Source organism: Salvelinus namaycush, unplaced genomic scaffold, assembly GCF_016432855.1.
Source record: "Salvelinus namaycush isolate Seneca unplaced genomic scaffold, SaNama_1.0 Scaffold951, whole genome shotgun sequence".
Taxonomy (NCBI): domain Eukaryota; kingdom Metazoa; phylum Chordata; class Actinopteri; order Salmoniformes; family Salmonidae; genus Salvelinus; species Salvelinus namaycush.
In genome coordinates, this window is record NW_024061699.1 from 69212 (window position 1) to 94258 (window position 25047).

The following is a 25047-nucleotide window of genomic DNA, read 5'->3' on the forward strand; positions in this document are numbered from 1 at the left end:
CGTGCCTTCTGGTCTCGCGCCTCTAACAAACAGGACACGTCGAGTGACTCTCTTTCAAAATGGCCGTACTTCTTCATTACACAAAGGAATAACCTCAACCAATTTCTCAAGACTGTTGACATCCAGTGGAAGCGGTAGGAACTGCAAGCATGTCCCTTAGAAATCTGGTTTCCCAATGAAAATTAATTGAAAAGAGAGTGACATCAAAAAGAAAAAATCTGAATGGTTTGTCCTCTGGGTTTCGCCTGATAAATAAGTTATGTTATATTCACAGACATGATTCAAACAGTTTTATAAACTTCAGAGTGTTTCCTATCCACATCTACTAATAATATGCATATCTTATCTTCTGGGGATGAGTAGCTGGCAGTTTAATTTGGGCATGCTTTTCATCCAAAATTCCGAATGCTGCCCCCTACCCTAGAGAAGTTAATCACCTCAACTTGCTCAATTTCCACATTATTCATTATGAGATGTAGTTGAGGTTTAGCGTTTAGTGAACGATTTGTTCCAAATACAAAACTTTTATTTTCAAAAATAATTAGGACTAACTTATTCCGAAACGAACTGCAGTTCTTTGTTAAGTGTTTCAGTCATTTCAGTTGCTGTAGCAGCTGATGTGTATAGTGTTGAGCCATCTGCATACATAGACACACTGGCCTAACTCAAAGCCAGTAGCATGTCGTTAGTAAAGATTGATAAAAGCAAGGGGCCTAAACAGCTACCCTGGGGAATTCCTGCTTCTACCTAGTTCTATGTTTGAGAGGCTTCCAATAAAGAACACCCTCTGTGTTCTGTTAGACAGTAACTCTTTATCCACGTTATAGCAGGGGGTGTAAAGCCATAACACATATGTTTTTCCAGCAGCAGACTATGATCGATAATGTCAAAAACTGCACTGAAGTCTAACAAGACAGCCCCCACAATCATTTTACCATCAATTTCTCTGAGCCAATCATCAGTCATTTGTGTAAGTGCCATGCTTGTTGAGTGTCCTTCCCTATATGCGTGCTGAAAGTCTGTTGTCAATTTGTTTACTGTGAAATATCATTGTATTTAAAAAATGAAATACAAATATTTAACTAGGCAAATCAGTTAAGAACAAATTCTTATTTACAATGACGGCCTACCGGGGAACAGTGGGTTAACTGCCTTGTTCAGGGACAGAACAACAGATTTTTACCTTGTCAGCTCGGGGATTCGATCCAGCAACCTTTCAGGTACTGGACCAACATTCTACCCACTAAGTTACCTACCACCCCGGCATCTGGTCAAACACAATTTTTCCCAGAAGTTAACTAAGGGTTGGCAACAGACTGATTGGTCAGCTATATGAGTCAGTAAAGGGGGCTTTACTATTCTTGGGTAGGGAATGACTTTAGCTTGCCTACAGGCCTGAGGGCACACACTTTCTAGTAGGCTTAATTTGAAGTAGTAGCAATATCGTACACTATTTTCCTCAGTAATTTTCCATCCAGATTGTCAGACCCCGGTGGCTTGTCATTGTTTATAGACAACAATTTTTTTTAAATACCTCTCCACACTGACTTTACGGAATTCAAAAGTACAATTCTTGTCTTTGATAATTTGGTCAGATATACTTGGATGTGTAGTGTCAGCGTTTGTTGCTGGCATGTCATCCCTTAGTTTGTTTATCTGAAAAGTAATTAAAGTAGTTTGCAATATCAGTGGGTTTTGTGATAAATGAGCAATCTGATTCAATGAATGATGGAGCCGTGTTGGCTTTTTCCCCCAAAATGTCATTTAAGGTGCTCCAAATCTTTTCACTATCATTCTTTATATCATTTATATTTGTTTCATGGTATAGGTTATTTTTCTTTTTATTAAGCTTAGTCACTTGATTTCTTAATTTACAGTATGTTTGCCAATCAGTTGGGCTGACAGACTTATTTGCCATACCTTTTGCCTCATCCCTCTCAACCATACAATTTTTCTATTCCTCATCAATCCAAGGGGATTTAACAGTTTTTACAGTCATTTTCTTAATGGGTGCATGCTTAGTAGTAACTGGAATAAGCAATTTCATAAATGTGTCAAGTGCAGCATCTGGTTGCTCCTCATTACACACCACAGACCAGCAAATATTCTTTACATCATCAACATATGAATAACTACAAAACGTATTGTATGACCTCTTATACACTATATTAGGCCCAGCCTTTGGCACTTTGGTTTTCCTAGATATGGCTATTATATTGTGATCAATACATCATATGGATTTGGATACTGCATTAAAGTTAATTTCTGCCGCATTAATAAAGATATGATCAATACATGTTGATGATTTCATTCATATGAATTACATACATCTTTATGTGAACTAACTACTTTACACTCAACAAAAAATATAAATGCAACATGTAAAATGTGGGTTTCATGTTTCATGAGCTGAAATAAAAGATCCCATAAATGTTCCTTACTTTTCTAAAATGTTGTGCACAAATTTGTTTACATCCCTGTTAGTGAGCATTTCTCCTTTGCCAAGATAATCCATCCATGTGTCATCTATGGCATATCAAGAAGCTGATTAAACAGCATGATCATTATACAGATACACCTTGTACTGGGGACTATAAAATGCCACTCTAAATTGTGCAGTTTTGTCACACAACACAATGTCACTGAAGTCTCAAGTTTTGAGGGACCATGCAATTGGCATGCTAAACGCAGGAATGTCCACCAGAGATGTTTCCAGATAAGGTAATGTTAACTTCTCTTCCATAAACCGCCTCCAACGTTGTTTTTAGATCGTTTGGCAGTGCGTCCAACCGGCTCACAACCACAGACCACATGTATGACGTCGTGTGGGCGAGTGGTTTGCTGATGTAAATTTTGTGAAAAGAGTGCCCCATGGTGTATGTGGGGTTATGGTATGGGGAGGCATAAGCTATGGACAACGAACACAATTGCATTTTATCAAAGACAATTTGAATGCACAGAGATACCGTGACAAGATTCTGAGGCCCTTTATCCTGCCGTTCATCTGCAAACTTCACCACATGTTCCAGCATGATAATGCACGGCCTCATGTTGCAAGGATCTGTACACAATTCCTGGTTCCCAGTTCTTCCATGGCCTGCATACTCACCAGACATGTCACCCACAGAGCATGTTTGGAATGCCCCCGATCAACGTGCATGACAGCGTGTTTGTCACGTTCCTGACCTGTTTTCTGTTGTTTTGTATGTGTTTAGTTGGTCAGGGCGTGAGTTGGGGTAGGTAGTCTATGTTATTGTGTTTCTATGTTGGGTTTAATGTGTTGCCTGATATGGTTCTCAATTAGAGGCAGGTGTTTGACGTTTCCTCTGATTGAGAACCATATTAAGGTAGGCTGTTCTCACTGTTTGTTTGTGGGTGATTGTTGCTGTGTCTGTGTTTGTTACACCACGCGGTACTGTTTCGTTTTTCCCTGTTCGGGCGTTCTTCGTTATATGTAGTTCACAAGTTCAGGTCTGTTTAACGTTGTTTGTTGTTTTGTAAATGATCAAGTGTCTTTCGTGTCAGTGTTCGTCTTGTCTATTAAATCATCATGTATTTATCACCCGCTTCGTCTTGGTCCACTCTCTCCCCGAAAGACGAACGTTACAGTGTTCCAGTTCCCGCCAAAGTCCTGCATCTCCGCACAGCCATTGAAAAGAAGTGCGACAAACATTCCACAGTCAACAGCCTGATCAACTCTGTCAAGGTATCTGTGACCAACAGATGTATATCTGTATTCACAGTCATGTGAAATCCATAGATTAGGGCCTAATTTATTTATTTCAATTGATTGATTTCCTTATATGAACTGTAAGTCAGTAAAATCTTTGTAATTGTTTCATGATTCATTTTATAGTAAGTTAATAAAGGTGTTCCTTGTCATGCACCTTCCATCTAGAGCTGATGGAATGTTCAGCAGGTATAAATACAGTTCTAAGAGGAAGCAGTAGACTAGAAGGACCTGGCAGAGACAGAGAGACAAGAAGCGTTCACAGGTTTTCACACACATCTCAAGATAGCACTGTGGGTAACTACACAACTAACAAAATAGAAAATGTGCACTTGTATTTAATGCATAATACTTGTGTGGGAAATGTTATGAAGTTAATACTCATCATCTCTTAGTACTTGGGTACAAACATTTTGGCCTCATTGCCTTTACATTTAAACTTCTTGTCAATAGGGGGGCGCTATTTTCACTTTGGAAAAAATCGTGCCCAATTTAAACGGCCTCGTACTCTATTCTAGATCATACAATATGCATATTATTATTACTATTGGATAGAAAACACTCTCACGTTTCTAAAACTGTTTGAATTATATCTGTGAGTAAAACAGAACTCATTTGGCAGCAAACTTCCAGACAGGAAGTGAAAATTCTGAAAATGGGGCTCTGTTTCAGGGCCTGCCTATTCAACTGGCTTATATTTATCGATATACATGCACTTCATACGCCTTCCACTAGATGTCAAAAGGCAGTGGAAGGTGGAATGGGGTGTCTAGCTTGATCTGAGGTCGAGCAAGAGCTTTTGGAGTGGCAGGTCAGGAATTTCCTTTTTCTACCTAGGCGCGCGAAGCACCTCCATATTGTCTTCTGATAAGCGTTCGGTATACACGGCTAATATCTCTGGCTCTGATTTTATTTGATACATGTGATAATAACATCGTAAAGTATGTTTTTTCAACCGAGTTTTATCAGATTATTCAATGTTTATTGGGACTTTTGGAGTTTTCCGTTCTTTGCGTCGAGAGAAAATGGGAACGTCATCAACATTGGCTAGCATTGTGGCGCGAATTCGACAGGAGAAAAGGACATTCTAAAACCAAACATCGATTTATTCTGGACCAAGGACTCCTTGTACAAGATTCTGATGGAAGCTCAGCAAAAGTAAGAACAATTTATGATGTTATTTCGTATTTCTGTGGAAAATTTTATTTCTATTCTCCACCGTTTTGGCGGGCGCTGTCTCGCAATAACGCAAGCTGTTTGTTATGGTAAAGTTATTTTTTTAAATCTAACATGGCGGTTGCATTAAGAACCAGTGTATCTTTCATTTGCTGTACAACATGTATTTTTTAGTAAAGTTTATGATGAGTTCTTTGGTCAGATTAGGTGAGTGTCCAAAATAGCTCCTGACATTCTGGGGAAATGTTGCTACATTTTCACAATGTATAACCACGGTTTGCAGCTCTAAATATGCACATTTTCGAACAAAACATAAGTGTATTGTATAACCTGATGTTATAAGACTGTCATCTGATGAAGTTGTTCAAGGTTAGTGATTAATTTTATATCTTTTGCTGGTTTTTGCGAATGCTATCTATGCGGTGAATAAATGCGTTTGTGTGTTTGGCTATTGTGGTAAGCTAATATAATGCTATATTGTGTTTTCGCTGTAAAACACTTAAAAAATCTGAAATATTGTCTGGATTCACAAGATGTTTATCTTTCATTTGCTGTACACCATGTATTTTTCATGAATGTTTTATGATGAGTATTTAGGTATTTCACGTTGCTCTCTGTAATTATTCTGGCTGCTTTGGTGATATTGTTGATGGTAGCTGCAATGTAAAACTATGATTTATACCTCAAATATGCACATTTTCGAACAAAACATAAATTTATTGTATAACATGTTATAAGACTGTCATCTGATGAAGTTGTTTCTTGGTTAGTGACTAATTATATCTCTATTTGGTCGGTTTTGTGATAGCTACCTATGCGGTAGAAACATGGTGAAAATATGCGGTTGAGTCTTTGGCTATTGTGGTTAGCTAATAGAAATACATATTGTGAATTCGCTGTAAAACATTTAAAAAATCGGAAATGATGGCTGGATTCACAAGATGTTTATCTTTCATTTGCTGTATTGGACTTGTGATTTCATGAAAATTATATTATATGATATCCCTGTCCCGTTAGGCTAGGCTATGCTAGTCAGCTTTTTTGATGAGGAGGATCCCGGATCCGGGATGGGTATCACTGAAATTAAAATTCAATGATCTGACATTATTTTGAATGTGACAGTAGCACAGCACTACAAGGGTGATTGTAGTAAACAAGACTAGGTTTACCTTTTTAAAGCTGTTTTAGAACATTTCACATTCAAGAATGGTTTGTTGATTGTTACGTCACATTTCACAATTCAATAAAGTGTATTTTCTTCCCCCCCCTAGGGGTGATTGACCTGACAGGTAAAATGCCTGACTTGTTTTTAAGAACTGCTATGAAAAACATTATTAACTTCTAGTTCCTCCCAAACCCGGATCCGGGAGCACCCCCACCAGTAAAAAAGCTGACTAGCATAGCCTAGCATAGCGTCACAAGTAAATACTAGCATCTAAATATCATTAAATCACAAGTCCAAGACACCAGATGAAAGATACACTTCTTGTGAATCCAGCCACCATTTCTGATTTTTAAAATGTTTTACAGGGAAGACACAATATGTAAATCTATTAGCTAACCACGTTAGCAAAAGACACAATTTTTCTTACTCCACCATTTTTTCACTCCATCAGTAGCTATCACCAATTTGACCAAATAAAGATATAAATAGCCACTAACCAAGAAAAAACTTCATCAGATGACAGTCTGATAACATATTTATTGTATAGCATATGTTTTGTTAGAAAAATGTGCATATTTCAGGTATAAATCATAGTTTACCATTGCAGCCACCATCACAAATCTCCCCAAAGCGACTAGAATAACTACAGAGAGCAACGTCTATTACCTAATTACTCATCATAAAACATTTCTTAAAAATACACAGCGTACAGCAATTGAAAGACACAGATCTTGTGAATCCAGACAATATTTCAGATTTTCTAAGTGTTTTACAGCGAAAACACAATATATCGTTATATTAGCTTACCACAATAGCAAACCAGACAACAGCATTGATTCCAGCCAAACATAGTGATAACGTATTCACCACCAAAATAAATTAATTTTTCACTAACCTTCTCAGAATTCTTCAGATGACAGTCCTATAACATCATATTACACAACGCATATAGGTTTTGTTCGAAAATGTGCATATTTAGCAGCACAAATCGTGGTTATACAATGTGATCAGTGGCAACAGGTCATGCATTCTGGCCGGCGCCATCTTGGAAAGGCACCTAATCTAATCAATAAATAATCGTAAACTTGACTAAAAAATACAGGTTGGACATCAAATGAAAGATGCATTAGTTATTAATGCAACCGCTGAGTTAGATTTTTAAAATTAACGTTACTAGACATACAGTGTGCGTTACAGCCAGACTAGTGCCGCAATAATGGCGGACAAATCCGTTTACATTTTTCCACATAAATACGGAATAACATCATAAATAGCTCTTACTTTTGGACGAGCTTCCATCAGAATCTTGGGCAAGTGGTCCTTTGTCCAAAAGAATCGTTGCTTGGTTGTAAAACGTCGTCTTCAACTTCGGAATTAGCAGCTAACAATAGCTATGTGGCCACAACATGCCCAAATCCTCAAAACGCAATAGTAAGGAAATTCCGAAAATAGCAATATACTCGCATAAACTGATATAACTCGGTTTAAAATAACTTCGTTATGATGTTTCTAACACCTATATCGAATTAAATTACAGACGGATATATCTAAGGTCGATAACTGAGCGTTTCAAAATGCCATCCTGAGGTCCTGCTTTGCGCAATGACGAACGTCGAAAAGAGAGCTCCCCTCGTTCCTTGGCCTTTTATAAGCTCTGAGAACTACGTAGAAACTCCATTCCACTTCTCATTGGTTACTGACATCCAGGGGAAGGCGGGTGCAGTTCATGTCGACCCATAGGATACATACAGAGCTTTAAACTGATCTGAGAACAGAGCCTCGTTTTCAGACCTTCGCAGTTCCTGTCATGGATTTCGCTGCAGAAAGAGTTCTGGTTCACCCACACACATAATTCAAACGGTTTTAGAAACTAGAGATTGTTTTCTATCCAATAGTAATAATAATATGCATATTGTACGAGCAAGAATTGAGTACGAGGCAGTTTAATTTGGAGACCAATTTTTCCAAGATCGAAATAGCACCCCCCATAGGCTCAAGAGACTTATTTCAAGTTTTACCTTTTGAAGTGAAATGAAATGACGTGGAAAAAATGTTGATTCAACCAGTGTGTGCCCAATGGGTAGTTATTGAAATAAATTCACATTCTTCCCCAGCTAAAGGAAAATTGATAACTCAACCTACATACACAAAAGCAATTGTGCTTTACTTGGACATTTTATTTTTTATCAATAAAGTGCTACATTACATATTGTATTACTATCAAATCATATCAAATTTTATTGGTCACATACACATGGTTAGTAGATGTTAATGTGAGTGTAGCGAAATGCTTGTGCTTCTAGTTCCAGACCATGCAGTAATATCTAACAAGTAATCTAACAATATCTTAATTGAACTATCACATTTATAGATAGGTAGTAACAAGTGCCTCATGGTATTTCACTTAGTAATGTGTATATAAACTTTTATTTATTTTCTCACTTTGTAACTTCTACTGATATTTATCTGGTTAATCTGCAGAAAATGAAATCATATTGTAGTAACATGTACAGGTTGCCAGTGATTTAATGAATATGTGAGTATTGTAACAAACTGCAGAAAATGTCGGAAAATAATGGAGACTAAACATTTTGAATCTCATCTGCACATCTAGAATTAAATTGAAATACATGTACTGAAACAAATATTCTACAATAAAATACTGTAGGTTTTTAAGCAAACCACTGAACTAACCATCCTGTTAATGACCAGATCCAGATGTCTTTTTCAGCGTGTTAATGTTTGAAGGGAAGGAGTTCCTCTTTGTGTAATGAAACAACTGAAGATTGGGAGGCTGATTTTGACCGATTGTCGTACACATTCATACGATTTTTGTATATTCTTCTAATTGTTCGGATGTTAGATTGTATATTTTTTTAATCCCTATTTCAGATCATTCATTTGTTACAATTCAAAAGAATACAATTATTTCCTTATAGTATTTCCTTGATACTTCCTCCCAAAGTGGCCTCGACCAATTAGAAAACAATGTCTGACGTCTCTATAGTGACTGACTAAAGGTGTTCCATGTCATGCTCCTTCCATCTAGAGCTGATGGAATGTTCAGCAGGTATAAATACAGTTCTAAGAGGAAGCAGTAGACTAGAAGGACCTGGCAGAGACAGAGAGATAAGAAGCTTTCACAGGTTTTCACACACATCTCAAGATAGCACTGTGGGTAACTACACAACTAACTAAATAGAAAACTTGTATTCAATGCATGATACTGTTGTGGGAAATGTTATGAAATTAATACTCATTATCTCTTGGTACTTGGGCACAAAGATTTTGGCCCTTTTACCTCTAAATTTAAATTCAATGATTTGACATTATTTTTAATGTGACAGCAGCTTAGCACTACAAGAGTGATTGTAGTAAACTAGAGTAGGTTCAACCTTCTAAAGCTGTTTTAGAACATTTCACATTCAAGAATGGTTTGTTGATTGTTACGTCACATTTCAAAAGGTTATTTTCTTTTCCCTCCTAGGAAACACTGGTTGACCTGACAGGTAAAAGGACTTAGTTGTTTTGACAAACTACGTTGAAAAACATTATTAACTACATAAGTTTTACCATTGAAAGTGAAACGGAGTGAGAGTAGAATTGACTCAAATTAAAGGTCTTAAGTATTGATGCCTCCCTTTTGCAGAATGTTCTTAATCCTGGTTGTCACAGTGTTCTTGGCTAGCTGCTCGGCAATGCGTGAGTAATAAAAATGCAATTCTGAATTATAATGATAAAATAATAGCTTTTGTGTTTTCACCAACTTGTCTTTTTCACTTAGACTTAGGGGTTCTTCTTTGAGACAAAAGCTGATGGATTAAATCATTGCAGAATGTACTTTAGTTAATTCATCTTCACTTTATTCATAATGTAAAGATCTTTCAGAAATGTGTTGGTAAAATTAAAATGATGTATATATAAATATGTATTATTAATATAGTAAATATAGTAAACTTATTTCCCATGTTATTTTAGCCATCAAAGACCCGTACTCGTATTCCTCTGCGGTGGGTCAGGGACTTGGCACCCCATTTGCTTCCTACGGTGAAGGACGCATCACAGGAGTCAGAGTGTGGGAGACCAACAACAACTACTACTACTACTACTACTACTCCTACAACAGCAACGCCTACATCAGCGGGTGAGCAGACCCTGACCAATGAACAGACACCACTTACTCAGCACAACTACACTACCCAGCAGACACCACAACTCAGTCCAACTACACTACCCAACAGACACTCTTTCTTTCTTTCTTTCTGTATTTATTTATTTGTTGTGTTTATTACATATTCAGTATATGACCAAACAATATTGTTATCGTATCTAACCCAGAGTACAATGTAAAATGTAATTCCTTGATATTCTCTGATGCTACCTGCTCTCTCTGTCTGAATGTGCCTTATCAAAACACAACCAACGTGAAAAGCTTCCTCTGTTTTAGGTTCCAGCTGAGATACGGCAACACCTGGTCTCCTGTGTTCGGTAGCGAAGGGGGCTTAAAGCAGGAGATAGAGCTGTTTAATGATGAGGCCATCGTCGAGGTGTCTGGGAAGTACAACCCAGCAGACTACATCTGCTACCTGGTGTTAACCACCAACATGGGGCGCACTCTGTCAGCCGGCCTGCCCAACCAAGTCTCCTTCAACTTCTACCCAGCCAACATGGGCAATGAGCTGAGGCTGCTCAGCGGTCGCTTCAACGGTGCCGGGATCACCTCCATCGGAGCCCACTGGGGATTGGTGTACATGGAAGGGGCTGAAAACAGTACTCTGGAAACAGCACTGGAAACAGTAACTCCTATTTTTTAGGGGAAAAAAGTATGTCTTGCTCTTTGGGATGGTATCCCGGATACAGATTAAGCCTAGTCCTGGACTAGTTACTTTCAATGGAGATTCTCCATTCAACATGCTTTTTAGTCCAGGAGTAAACTTAATCTGTGTCCAGGAAACTGACCCTATATGTTGGACGGATGTTTGACATAGACGCTGACAGAACTGTTTTCTATATCACTATCTGATGGGCGCTTCATGAGAATTTAAACTGAATGAATTTGAATGTTTTGAGTACTTTGGAAGTATTTTTTATTTTTGAGGTGATTCCTCACTTGAAGCAGTACAAAAATACTTCTAAACATTCAAATGCATTCAGTTTAAATTCTCATGAAGTGCCAATCAGATAGAGATATTAAAACAGTCCTGTCAGCGTGGGTCACAGACCACATGCGCTGTTTCACATCATTTGAGGTTATCACATTTTATCTCAATAAATTAAAGAATAATATGGCGTTTAAATGATTAATTATATCTTTGATTAATGGAACAATCAAATATTATGGAGAGATAATAGCGTCTCAGGGTGCTTCACCTTCATTATTTTATACACGCTGTATTTGTTATTTGTTGTTCCTTTTCTGCTACATCTGCTTGTGGACATTTCAATAAAAAGCATATCTTTAATCATTATATTTCTTTGTATTCCTTTTGATTAGAAAATACATACAGTAGTGACCAGAAGCTACAATAAACTAATCTGTCATCTTAACAAACCCTACCTCAATGGTGTCAATAAGGAATTAAATGTATAACAGCAAGACCGTTAAAACGCCTATCCAATAGTAATGAAGGAAAGAAAATTGATAGTTACATATTTGGATATTATTTTCCACGATATATCATGTTGTATCGCATCAACAATATCAAACTATTATTTTTGTGCTAGTTGGTTGTCCCTGCTCTAAAACTCTTATTTTCCTTCATAGACTGTTCTCCATTTTCATTTTAAATAGGTACATATTTTGGGGGGCAATTTTATTTCCAATTACTTTCTCATGCATTCTAGTTTCTCTGCCACAGACATATAGTGAGCAATGTTTGGAACATCGAATCACAATAAAATCACAATATATAACTGCAATACTAGAATCATGAGAATCGTAATACATATCGTATCAACACCTTATAATTGTGATAAAATGGTGCTGCATAGTGTTTTAGTTAAAGCTATAGTCTGAGATTTGGAAAGCTGTTCAATGTTCAGCTGTATACCAAAACAAGTGGTGGGGAGGGACACCACTTTGTTGCGAATCACAGACTATGTGGATGGTCTAGATTAGACAGTTTGATAGATGGGGCTGATACAGTATATGCCTGGTTCAATAGTCAAAGCTGCTTAACTAGTTTTGGTGAGATAGAAGGAAATTAGGAAATGTTTTTTTATTGTCTTTGTTTTACAGAATAAGTCTGTGGTTCCTTGAAACATTGTCTTAGTCCCAGTAAGTCCGAGCAAATTTGAGGAACAGACACCGATTTAAATGGGGCAAACATTATATGGATTTTTGTTATTTGCATTTAGTGTAATGTGGATGATACTGCAATGGGATGGTTGCAAATCTTAAAGAAATGATGTGCGATTTTTAAAATTTGTTAAACCATGAACAATGCTACATTATAGCTTATTATAGACCCTAAAATGTTACCTCGACTACTGCTTCCCTACTGTATATTCAGACCAGAATCACTAAATAATCTGAGTAAATGTATCCCCCTGTATTGGACCCTCAGGGAATCACAAAGCAAAACCTGGGCAGCATTTCAAATGATGTACAGTAAGTGTTTTTGACAAGTTTTCATTGTATATACACTGAACAACAACAAAAACGCAACATGTAAAGTGTTGGTCCCATGTTTCCCAGAAATGTTTCACACACACAAAAAGATTATTTCTCAAATGTATTTTGTTTACATCGGTTAGTGAGCATTTCAACTTTGCCAAGACAGGTGTGGCATATCGGGAAGCTGAACACACAACATGATCATTACACAGGTGAACCTTTCACTGGGGACAATAAAAGGCCACTGTAAAATGTGCAGTTGTGTCACACAAAACATGTTCACAGATGTCTCAAGTTGAGGGAGCGTACAATTGACATGCTGACTGCAGGAATGTCCACCAGCGCTGTTGCCAGAGAAGATAATGTTAATTTCTCTACCATAAGCCGCCTCTAACGCCATTTTAGAGAATTTGGCAGTACTTCCAACCGGCCTCATAACCGCAGACCACATGTAACCACGCCAGCCCATGACCTCCACATCTGGCTTCTTCGACTGAGGGATCGCCTGAGACCAGCCACCCGGACAGTTGATGAAACTTTGGGTTTGCACAACCAAATAATTTCTGCACAAACTGTCAGAAACCGTCTCAGGGAAGCTCATCTGTGTGCTTGTCGTTCTCTCCAGGGTCTTGACCTGACTGCAGTTTGGCATCATAACTGACTTCAGTGGGAAAATGCTCACCTTCAATGGCCACTGGCCAGCTGGAGAAGTGTGATCTTCACAGATAAATCTCGGTTTCAACTATACCGGCCAGATGGCGTCGTGTGGGTGAGTGGTTTGCTGATTTCAACATTGTGAACAGAGTGCCCCATGGTGGCGCTGGGGTTATGGTATGGGCAGGAATAAGCGGACAACGAACACAATTCCATTTTTATCGATGGCAATTTGAATGCGCAGAGATACCGTGATGAGATCCTGAGGACCATTGTCGTGCCATTGATCCACCGCCTTCACCTCATGTTTCAGCACGATAATGCACGGCCCCATGTCGCAAGAATCTGTACACAATTCTTGGAAGCTGAAAATGTCCTAGTTCTTCCATGGCCTGCATACTCACCAGACATGTCACCCATTGAGCATGTTTGGAATGCTCTGGACCAGCGTGTACAAAAGCGTGTTCCACTTCCCGCCAATATCCAGCAACTTTGCTGGTGGAAAAACATTTCACAGGCCACAATCAACGGCCTGATCAACTCTATGTGAAGGAGATGTGTCACACTGCATGAGGCAAATGGTGGTCACACCAGCTACTGACTGGTTTTCTGATCCCCACCTCAACATTTTTAAGGTATCTGGGACCAACAGATGCATATCTGTGTTCCCAGTCATGCGAAATCCTTAGGGCCTAATTTATTTATTTCAATTTACTAATTTCCTTATGTGAACTGTAACTGAGTAAAATCTTTTAAATTGTTGCATGTTGCATTTATATTTTTGATCAGTGTAGCAAACTTGTAAACTAAACAATGAACCATAATCCCAACTCATGACGTTACTACCCTGCATGAATCAGCAGGTAGCTAACCAACCAGGTTCAATGTTAGCTAGCCAAGCAAATGGCTCTGAGATACGAATAATAAGATCATACATGTAGCGTTAGCTAGCGAGCCAGCCAGCTAACGTTAGTTAGCTAACAGTACACTTTAACTTGAAATGAAACCACTTTCTTACCCATATACATGGACGCGTATCCTGTCATGGATGCAATGGTTGCCGTTAGTTTGAAGATGTAATCCGGAGACAGGTGTTTCTCCATCTCCTTAGCTATCATACTCGAAATGAAGAAAGTGGAGAGCAACACTTATGCATTTTACTATGCGATGCATTTTTTAAAGGATTACAGGATTACCAACACATACTGACCAGCTCAAATAGACAAAAGCGTGCTGTACTCCTTGGGCTACAATACCTATTTTGCCAATTGTCCTGGACCCCTTTTACTACACGAAAGCCTGCTAATCCATCACGTCTTGACTACCGACGTAATCTGCCGAGGGTTCTTTTTGCAACAGGGCCCTCCGTCGCGACGTCCCCTGAATGCCCATCTGCTAGCCTGCTAGCCGCGGACCACTAGCTGTCTAGAGCATATCGGACTGTTAGCTGAATAGGTCCATCGGCCAATTTCTTGGGCCACTATACCTATTTTGCCAATTAGACCAGGCACCTTTACTACACGGAACCCTACTAATCCATCACGGCTGGTCTGCCGACGGAACCGCACGAGGAGGCTACAACAAACTTCTTTCGTCGCGACGTACCTCTAAGGCCTTTCTGCTAGCTTGCTTACCCCGGGCCGCTAGATTTCTGAATCGCAGTGTCTCGAGCCAGCTTAACTACTCACTGGACCCCTACGATCACTCGGCTACGCATGCCTCTCCCTAATGTCAATATGCCTTGTCCATTGCTGTTCTGGTTAGTGATTATTGTCTTATTTCCCTGTAGAGCCTCTAGCCCTGCTCAATATGCCTTAGCTAACCCTTCAGTTCCACCTCCCACACATGCAGTGACATCACCTGGTTTAAATTATGTTTCTAGAGACAATATCTCTCTCATCGTCACTGTATGCCTAGGTTTACCTCCACTGTATTCACATCCTACCATACCTTTGTCTGTACATTATGCCTTGAATCTATTCTATTGTGCCCAGAAACCTGCTCCTTTTACTCTCTGTTCCGAACGTACTAGACGACCAGCTCTTATAGCCTTTAGCAATACCCTTATCCTACTCCTCCTCTGTTCCTCTGGTGATGTAGAGGTTAATTCAGGCCCAGCAGTGCCTAGCTCCACTTCCATTCCCCAGGTGCTCTCATTTGTTGACTTCTGTAACCGTAAAAGCCTTGGTTTCATGCATGTTAACATTAGAGGCCTCCCCCCCAAGATTGTTTTATTCACTGCCTTTGCACACTCTGCCAACCCGGATGTCCTAGCCGTGTCTGAATCCTGGCTTAGGAAGAGCACCAGCGATCACTGCCTCATTGCCTGCATCTGTAATGGGTCTGCGGTCAAACGACCACCCCTCATCACTGTCAAACACTCCCTAAAACACTTCAGCGAGCAGGCCTTTCTAATCAACCTGGCCCAGGTGTCCTGGAAGGATATTGCCCTCATCCCGTCAGTAGAGGATGCCTGGTTATTCTTTAAAAGTGCCTTCCTCACCATCTTAAATAAGCATGCCCCATTCATTTAAAAAAAAAAACAGTAACAGATATAGCCCTTGGTTCACTCCAGACCTGACTGCCCTTGACCAGCACAAAAACATCCTGTGGCGTACTGCATTAGCATCAAATAGCCCCCGTGATATGCAACTTTTCAGGGAAGTTAGGAACCAATATACACAAGCAGTTAGGAAATCTAAGGCACAAGCAGTTATTGGACCATCACCCCTGGTGAGACAATTCCACTTTTTGCCAGTCCTGTCTGGTCCAGCGACGGTGGATTTGTGCCCATAGGCAATGTTGTTGCCGGTGATGGCTGGTGAGGACCTACCTTACAACAGGCCTACAAGCCCTCAGTCCAGCCTCTCTCACTCTATTGCGGACAGTCTGAGCACTGATGGAGGGATTGTGCGTTCTTATTGTAACTCGGGCAGTTGTTGTTACCATCCTGTACCTGTCCCGCAGGTGTAATGTTCGGATGTACCCATCCTGTGCAGGTGTTGTTACGCGTGGTCTTCCACTGCGAGGATGATCAGCTGTCCGTCCTGTCTCCCCTGTAGCGCTGTCTTAGGCGTCTTACAGTTTGGATATTGCAATTTATTGCCCTGGACACATCTGCAGTCCTCATGCCTCCTTGCAGCATGCCTAAGGCACGTTCACGCAGATGAGCAGGTGAGAGTCAGTAGAAAGGTCTCTTAAGTGTCCTAACTGTGACCTTAATTGCCTACCGCCTGTAAGCTGTTGGTGTCTTAGCGACCGTTCCACAGGTGCATGTTCATTAATTGTTTATGGTTCATTGACCAAGCATGGGAAACAGTGTTTAAACACTTTACAATGAAGATCTGTGAAGTTATTTGGATTTTACGAATTATCTTTGAAATACAGGGTCCTGAAAAAGGGATGTTTCTTTTTTTCTGAGTTTATGTCTTATACCCCTCCTGGATTTGGACTAAAATGCAGCATCTATTGGGGCCTTTGTTGAACTTTGTGCCAATGACAAAAGTACCGTTTTGTTTTGGTCCGATCAGCATGGACCTAAAAGCAATGCCAAGCAATTTTCTGCTCCATAAATTAGTCAAACAGGCTCGACACTGCAGTGAGATCATGAACTTAGGTGACACTTTCTGGCTCTGGGTTGGACTTTCCTGTTATTATGATGATTGAGTTCAGTGACAGGCAGATATATCCCCATTCCGTTCTATTCATTAGGCAGGCAGGTTGTGGGAAACTGTTCTAATTGTCAGAATCTGTTTCTCTTGCCAGACAGGAGAGAGATATATCTCCACACACAGGTGTGTTTTAGAGTTATGAAACATTCACATTAAATGTTAGGGATAGTAGAAAATTGCTGCCATCTGTCAGTTAACCATCATTCAACCAGTATTGCAACCAAGTCACTTGTGGACCTATGGTCATTTATAACAGTGTATGACGGTTTCTGTCTGCCTCTTCTACACCTGTCTTTAGAAGAAAACATGCGTGACATCATTTGCTCATCAGGAAAGGATTGAGGAAGTAATGGCAGTTACTGGTACATGTGTATTTATAGCCACCAACCAGGTGAAATTGAAAGAGTTACAATCATCTGTCTTCTTCTTTGATTGATGACTAGATAATGTGTTGTCAGATGCTGAATGTCATGTTTTTCTTGAGACTAGTTGGCCAATAAGTTTAACTGAGGTTGGCTAAGATAATCCTGCCAAAAGATGTCAAACCAGTACATGGTTCATGTAAGACAGTTAAAAATATTGTTTTGGGAATCTTGTAGGTACTGTACATCTACAGATAAGAGGGCTTACGAGGCAGGGTGCAATAGTACGTAGGATTACTTTAAGAATATACATACATGGAGGTATAATCATAACTCACTCTCATCTCAAATGGAAGAGCGGCTACAGACTCATCATCAGCGCTGACTCACACGACTAAAGGTGACTATTTCATTTGTCATATTCTAAAATTACACTATCGTAAGCAGCATGAGTCCATGGACCCATCCTGCCTGGTGTCAACGGTACAGGCTGGTGGCGGTGGAGTATCTCTGTCCAATCTGCAGCAACTGCGTGATGCCATTGCGTCAGCATGGACCAACATCCCTGTGGAATGCTTCCGACTTGTAGAATCCATGCCCCAACGAATTTAGGCTGTTTTGGGGCAAAGGGGGGATCCAACCTGGGACTAGATGGGGGTGCCTAATAAACTGGCCGATGAGTTTATAATTAGTTAATAATATGCATAATGGTATGCATTGATGCTTTTTTCTTGTTATGACAACATATCTCTCCTATATTGGCGACATTAAATCAAATCAAATGTATTTATAAAGCCCTTCTTACATCAGCTGATATCTCAAAGTGCTGTACAGAAACCCAGCCTAAAACCCCAAACAGCAAGCAATGCAGGTGTAGAAGCACAGTGGCTAGGAAAAACTCCCTATATAGGCCAGAACCTAGGAAGAAACCTAGAGAGGAACCAGGCTATGAAGGGGGGCCAGTCCTCTTCTGGCTGTGCCGGGTGGAGATTATAACAGAACATGGCCAAGATGTTCAAATGTTTATAGATGACCAGCAGGGTCAAATAATAATAATCTCAGTGGTTGTCGAGGGTGCAACAGTTCAGCACCTCAAGAGTAAATGTCATTTGGCTTTTCATAGCCGATCATTCAGAGTATCTCTACCGCTCCTGCTGTCTCTAGAGAGTTGAAAACAGCAGGTCTGGGACAGGTAGCACATCTGGTGAACAGGTCAGGGTTCCATAGCCGCAAGCAGAACAGTTGAAAATGGAGCAGCAGCACGGCCAGGTGGACTGGGGACAGCAAGGAGTCATCAGGCCAGGTAGTCCTGAGGCATGGTCCTAAGGCTCAGGTCCTCAGAGAGAGAGAAAGAAAGAAAGAAAGAAAGAAAGAAAGAAAGATAGAATGAAAGAAAGAAAGAAAGAAAGAAAGAAAGAAAGAAAGAAAGAAAGAAAGAAAGAAAGAAAGAAAGAAAGAAAGAAAGAGAGAATTAGAAGAGAGCATACTTAAATTCACACAGGACACTGGATCAGACAGGAGAAATACTCCAGATATAACAGACTGACCCTAGCCCCTCGACACATAAACTACTGCAGCATAAATACTGGAGGCTGAGACAGGAGGGGTCGGAAGACACTGTGGCCCCGTCCGACGATACCCCCGGACAGGGCCAAACAGGCAGGATATAACCCCACCCACTTTGCCAAAGCACAGCCCCCACACCACTAGAGGGATATCTTCAACCACCAACTTACCATCCTGAGACAAGGCCGAGTATAGCCCACAAAGATCTCTGTCACGGCACAACCCGAGGGGGGGGCGCCAACCAAGACAGGAAGATCACGTCAGTGACTCAACCCACTCAAGTGACGCACCCTACCTAGGGACGGCATGGAAGAGCACCAGTAAGCCAGTGACTCAGCCCCTGTAATAGGGTTAGAGGCAGAGAATCCCAGTGGAGAGAGGGGAACCGGCCAGGCAAAGACAGCAAGGGCGGTTCGTTGCTCCAGTGCCTTTCCGTTCACCTTCACACTCCTGGGCCAGACTACACTCAATCATAGGACCTACTGAAGAGATGAGTCTTCCATAAAGACTTAAAGATTGAGACCGAGTCTGCGTCTCTTACATGGGTAGGCAGACCATTCCATAAAAATGAGCTCTATAGGAGAAAGCCCTACCCCCAGCTGTTTGCTTAGAAATTCTAGGGACAGTTAGGAGGCCTGCGTCTTGTGACCGTAGTGTACGTGTAGATATGTACGGCAGGACCAAATCGGAAAGATAGGTAGGAGCAAGCCCATGTAATGCTTTGTAGGTTAGCAGTAAAACCTTGAAATCAAATTATGGGCTCAATTAGTCCTGCTAACAGAGCTGATTCATCAAACCTATCAACACACAACTATTCTCCATAAAACAATGCACCATAGTCTCATTAGAAGAGGGCTCTCCAACCCAGTTCCTAGAGAGCTACCATCCTGTAGCTTTTCATTCCAACCCTAATCTAGCACACCTGCTCCTAATAATTCACTGGTTTATAAGATAAATCTGGTTAGTTACAACTGGGGTTGGAGTGGAAACCTCCAGGAGTGTCACGTTCCTGACCTGTTTTCCTTGTTTTTGTATGTGTTTAGTTGGTCAGGGCGTGAGTTGGGGTGGGCATTCTATGTATTGTGTTTCTATGTTGGGTTTAATGTGTTGCCTGATATGGTTCTCAATTAGAGGCAGGTGTTTGACGTTTCCTCTGATTGAGAACCATATTAAGGTAGGCTGTTCTCACTGTTTGTTTGTGGGTGATTGTTGCTGTGTCTGTGTCTGTGCACCACACGGTACTGTCTCGTTCGTTCACGTCGTTTATTTGTTTTGTATTTTGTCAGTGTTCTGTTTTGGTTGGATCTTCATTAAATTTCATTATGTATTCAGCACCCGCTGCGCATTGGTCCGCTCAATCACCTATAGACGACCGTTACAAGGAGGGTATCTCTTGTGACGTTGTCCTGTAGAATAGTCACAATGATCTTTTTTTGTTTTACATCCACTATACACCCACATGGTATGGAGGCCAAAAGATCACTGTGACAGTCCATAGTAACCTTCATCAAACGCACATCCACTTTGTTGTTCCCATTGTTTATTTATGATTATAAACTTGGTGGTTGTTAGGAATTTTGTTAATAAATAGTTAAAACAAATTCTAGCTTTAGATAAAACTATAACTAATTGAACTCTGCATGCCTGGTGAAAAGAGATTTGTGTTGTGGGTCATAAAATAAGCAGAAAGGGTCGTTAAACTATGGTTGAACTGACCCAACTTAGCCCTGAGGTGTTTAGATAACTTTTTAGGTTTTCCATTATCTTGAGTTGTCTGCTAAAGTGGTAATCAATTATAGTGAGCCTTCAGGATAAATGATTATATGGTGTTTCATGTGAGTGCCCTGTGAGGTTAGAATGAACTTTTGAACCTGTTTTCTATTTGTCAGGACAATGAGACTCATTCTGTAATCTATGACGTCATATCTTGTATATAAACCTGTGTTTATGATCAAATGGGAGCTTGCTCCGAGAATAAACACTACTATTATCTAATTTTGATAAGACTGTATCCTGTCTATTTTATGTTAATAAGTATCTTACAAATTCTTATAAATAGACAGATTGAATTTAATTAATGAGTATATTGTAGGAATTATTAAATTCCATTAACAATTGGTCCTTCGAGCCGGATTTCCAAACTTTGCCTCTGTCATCCGAAGATATTAGCCGAAAACCGTGCACGGGCGGGTCTAGACCCGTTATTTAAAGTCCTGGCCTCTGAATTGAGGTTAAAAAACAGGCCGGTATATATATATCTGAGGTCGACAAAGACGGTGACGGAATCAAATCGGCATTGTTTTTCCAGTCTGCAAGACGAAGGTAAATAGTCTTTATTCTCGAATGTGGGGGGTATGATGTAAGTTATCTTTGATTTTAAATTCTAAACGTGTTTAGCATTTATCAATAATAGTAGCTTCGGATATTCCAAACATATTGTGGGTTACTTGTATGACCGAAATACAAGGAAGGGAGTTATAGGTCCGAAAAGACCTATGGTGGGTGCATGACCGAAAAAAAAATATTGTCCTTAAATGATCCGGGCCTTGCAAGCCGTGGGTTATTTAAGGAGGATATAGTAAGTGTTGTTAGATAGGACGGTCGTTTTGTACAAATAGGACAGCCATTAATTCAAAAGACATACCTAAATGAAGTTTTAACCTAAAACAGGTGAGGATAAATTAGGTGGTGAGAAGGCAGGGTAATCCTAGGCGAACGGAATAACTGATCCTATTCAATACTGAAAGGGAATATCCAAAAGGGTGGGAGGGAAACTTAATATAGCGAAGTGAGATTGGATAAATACAACCAGAGTTTGACCAGGGAAGTAAGTCCTCTGGGCAATAACTGATAGTTTAAAGTGAGATCTAATGTCCGATCAATAACAACGCTATAGATAAAGTTTCCAGGGAAGAGAATCATATAAATTCATACACATAGATTATAACTAGGTAACGGTAAAACGCACATAACATAGAAATATATTCACCTAGATCGTGAGAGCGGTAGTAAGTGGTAACACACACATAGAGAAATAAATAAATACATAGAAAGACATAAATAGATGAGATAGTAGTGGTGAGAATACGGCTGCAGGAGATAACGGTACAACCACCACCCAAGATTGTGGAGTCTGCTGAAGCCGAAGGGGGAATAGTCGGTGTGGAGAAAGAAAATAAGTCGAGAAAAGTGGGAAATGTGAGTCAAAAGAAAAAGAGAAAATGATTTAATTGCAATAATTTAGGACATTTCGCCCGGGAGTGTAACATTCCCTGCACACATTGTGACAGGTTAGGACATAAACATCAAGATTGTAATTTAATTAAGAGGGAGGTCAGGCGCGGCTATCGGGAGAAAAAGAGTTGAGTTCTTGATGGCGGTGCTGGAAGAAATATGTTACATGAGTAAACATAATCTACATTTATTAAAAGGCACGAGATCTGTTTCCTAGTCTATAAATGTTGATTTTATTGTTTGACTGCTAATCTATTAATTTGGCATGGGGGAAATATAGCCGGAATAAGGCTTGTAGCTTTTAAATTAGGGCTATTTTTGTAGTCTCTGTGTTGTCACCAAGAATACAGATAAATGTAAAGTGGGTTTAAATACGGATAATGTTTTGTTATTTACATGGCTTTGGTGGATCAGTGGTAGAATTCTCGCCTGGAACGCGAGAGTCTCGGGTTTGGTTCCCGGTAAATGCTTTGACTAGAATCAGAGTTTTTGATTCTAATTAAACTATTTGTATGTTTTGCCTAGAAAGTTATAGTTGCTAGTGTTTGTATAAGATATAAACTGAACGTTTTAATAGATTGTATAGGTTAAATTAATAGACTAATTCGTTCCACTTAAAATAATAACGAAGCGAATTTCGATGCAAGACGATGTCTGTTGCCTAAATTATATGTTTGAATAATGTATTGGGAATATAGTCGTAATTAAAATGCTGAATCAAGGAAGAGACAGTTGCCTAAATTAAAGAAATTCTAAACCATAGCGGAGAGATAATGGCGATAGAAAGTGATTACCGAAATGTTTTCATTCTTATAGATTGACTGACATATGTTATAATTTTGGCCCTGCGTGTGTTATTTTTAAAGAAATAGGATACATTTCATAAGTGTGAAGAGCAAAGAGAAGAGGAAGTTATAAAGTTTGGTTTTTAAGCTTACGATAGGGGTAAGGAAAAAAGTGGAAATGAGAGGGGTAATATATATTTTTGCCCATTGGGAAAAAGGAATAGAATATGTAAAGTTGACAGTGATTTAGGTGTGAGTAAGGAAGAGTTAGTTGCTGTGTAGGCTACTAATTTTCAGAGTAAGTTGTTAGAGGTTCGTTATGGAATAACGTAAAACTGCATCATTACGTTTGATAAACAATAACGTTATTTAAATTGGTTTGACCGTTGTTCAGGTACACTCTTTTCTGTACTTCTGGCAGTACAATTTTGATTGAGAGATGTTGTAAGTTCTGATTCAACAGATGTGATAATTTAGGTTTGGTTTATCGAACCCGTACTACTGTTGCTGCAGACAGCCAACAATTATTTACAATTCATTGAAAGTCGTTGCGGCTTGGGTCTGGGTTGAAGCGCCTGTTGATGACATCACTCACAAGGCACTTTTGTCACCACGGCAATGATGTTGTGACTGGGGTATGGCAGAGAAAAGTATTTGTGTCATTTAGAAGGAAAATGCGTCCATTATGGTTTTGAGTCACTTTTCAGAAGTTGATAAACATTTCCAGATACATTTTTAAAAGTAGCTGTAAATCGTCAGGGTAGTTAGGAAAGATGCTAAAAACTAGCAACAGATTCGCTAGGTGGGCATCATTGATTTATGGTGTTTATTGGACTATATTCACCTGTGTGAAGGGAGATCTGAATGTCTGAATCGTAAAACATAGTAATAATGGATTCTGATGGTTATTGATTATAAACATTGTAGGATTCCTTCTTCCGGGACGGATGGAAGTTATCTAAAATATGTAAGTTGAAGGAGCCATGGGAAAATACGTTTACATTTTTATTAAATACCTGGGATTAAATGACTGATTTCTTACACTGAGAAATGTACGACATTTGCGACAGAGGAAAAAAGTAATACGGTTAGATGATAAATATCAGGTTAATTGCATCTAAGGCTAGCATGTTCACTTAAGTAGGCATATACATGGACGTTGCTTAAAACTTATGATTAATGATTTGAGGTAAATTGGAAATTATCATTAGGTTTGGTTAATGGTTCACTTTTGAGTTTCTGAATCGATGTAGCACAGTGAATGCTAGTTAGGCGCTTTGTGTTTTTCCTGGGAGAGTGCGAGTTTTATTGTCTTCTTGAATGTTTAAAGGGACTATTATCTTGGGGAGAAATTGAGTTTGAGATTGAGGAGTGAGATTGAGGCCATAAACGACCAAATTGGAAAGGGCCTGAAAGTTTTTTGTTTTTTCATTAAGGTTTGCAAATATACACACATAAAACATTTGTTAGGACTATTCGTTTTAGTGCAAAGGTATTTTAAAGGGGCATGCTCACATATGGAGTTTTATGAGTTTTTATCTTCTGAGTTTTAATTACACAAGTGAATTTTTTGATTTTAAGGATAAAGGGTTCTTTAAAATGTCTAGGAACATGACTATACAGGGGTGGTATAACCTTTGACCTTTATCATGGCTGTCTCTTGAAGTCTGATCAGCTTCAGGGGAGGGCCATGTAGATAATGCATTTGTGGTCATTTGGGATACTAGTTTTGAGGTAAATTAATTGACTATTATTGATTTGGTATTACAACTGGAAAAATCCCCTTTGTCATCAATAATAAATGAGGGAAGATATGATACATTGAGGTTGGGACAGGAGATATTTTAAGCCAATAGGGCAGGAAAATACATAAGCATTAAAATTATTTATGAGAAGAAATAAGTTTTAGTTCTTAGGAGTGGTAATTTACTGTGGATAAGGTATCCACACTGTAAAACATATATTAATTATTTATGAGACTGAGTTTAAGTTTAACCAATATTATTATTTAATAAATAACAGTGGACTCCTGGGGGAGAGAGCTTATTAGTAAAGAAAGGATTTGATATGGTTACCATTTGTTTTGGC

At 39.4% G+C, this 25047-nt stretch overlaps 1 protein-coding gene across 1 annotated transcript; it reads left to right on the plus strand.

The window, feature by feature from the left end:
* Positions 1-9527: 9527 nt before the first annotated feature.
* On the plus strand, positions 9528-10885 carry LOC120043546 (zymogen granule membrane protein 16-like). The gene is made up of 3 exons (XM_038988104.1): positions 9528-9773; positions 10050-10215; positions 10519-10885. The coding sequence occupies exons 1-3, from the start codon at positions 9704-9706 to the stop codon at positions 10883-10885; spliced, it is 603 nt and encodes a 200-aa protein (XP_038844032.1). The 5' UTR covers positions 9528-9703.
* Positions 10886-25047: the final 14162 nt, after the last annotated feature.

What these genes read in the sequence shown, in the direction of transcription:
- LOC120043546 (XM_038988104.1), top strand. Translation starts at nt 9,704, where the DNA reads ATGCCTCCCTTTTGCAGAATGTTCTTAATCCTGGTTGTCACAGTGTTC. An exon ending in GGCTAGCTGCTCGGCAATGC is followed by an intron (nt 9,774 to 10,049) that starts GTGAGTAATAAA and finishes ATGTTATTTTAG; the next exon opens with CCATCAAAGACCCGTACTCG. An exon ending in AGCAACGCCTACATCAGCGG is followed by an intron (nt 10,216 to 10,518) that starts GTGAGCAGACCC and finishes CCTCTGTTTTAG; the next exon opens with GTTCCAGCTGAGATACGGCA.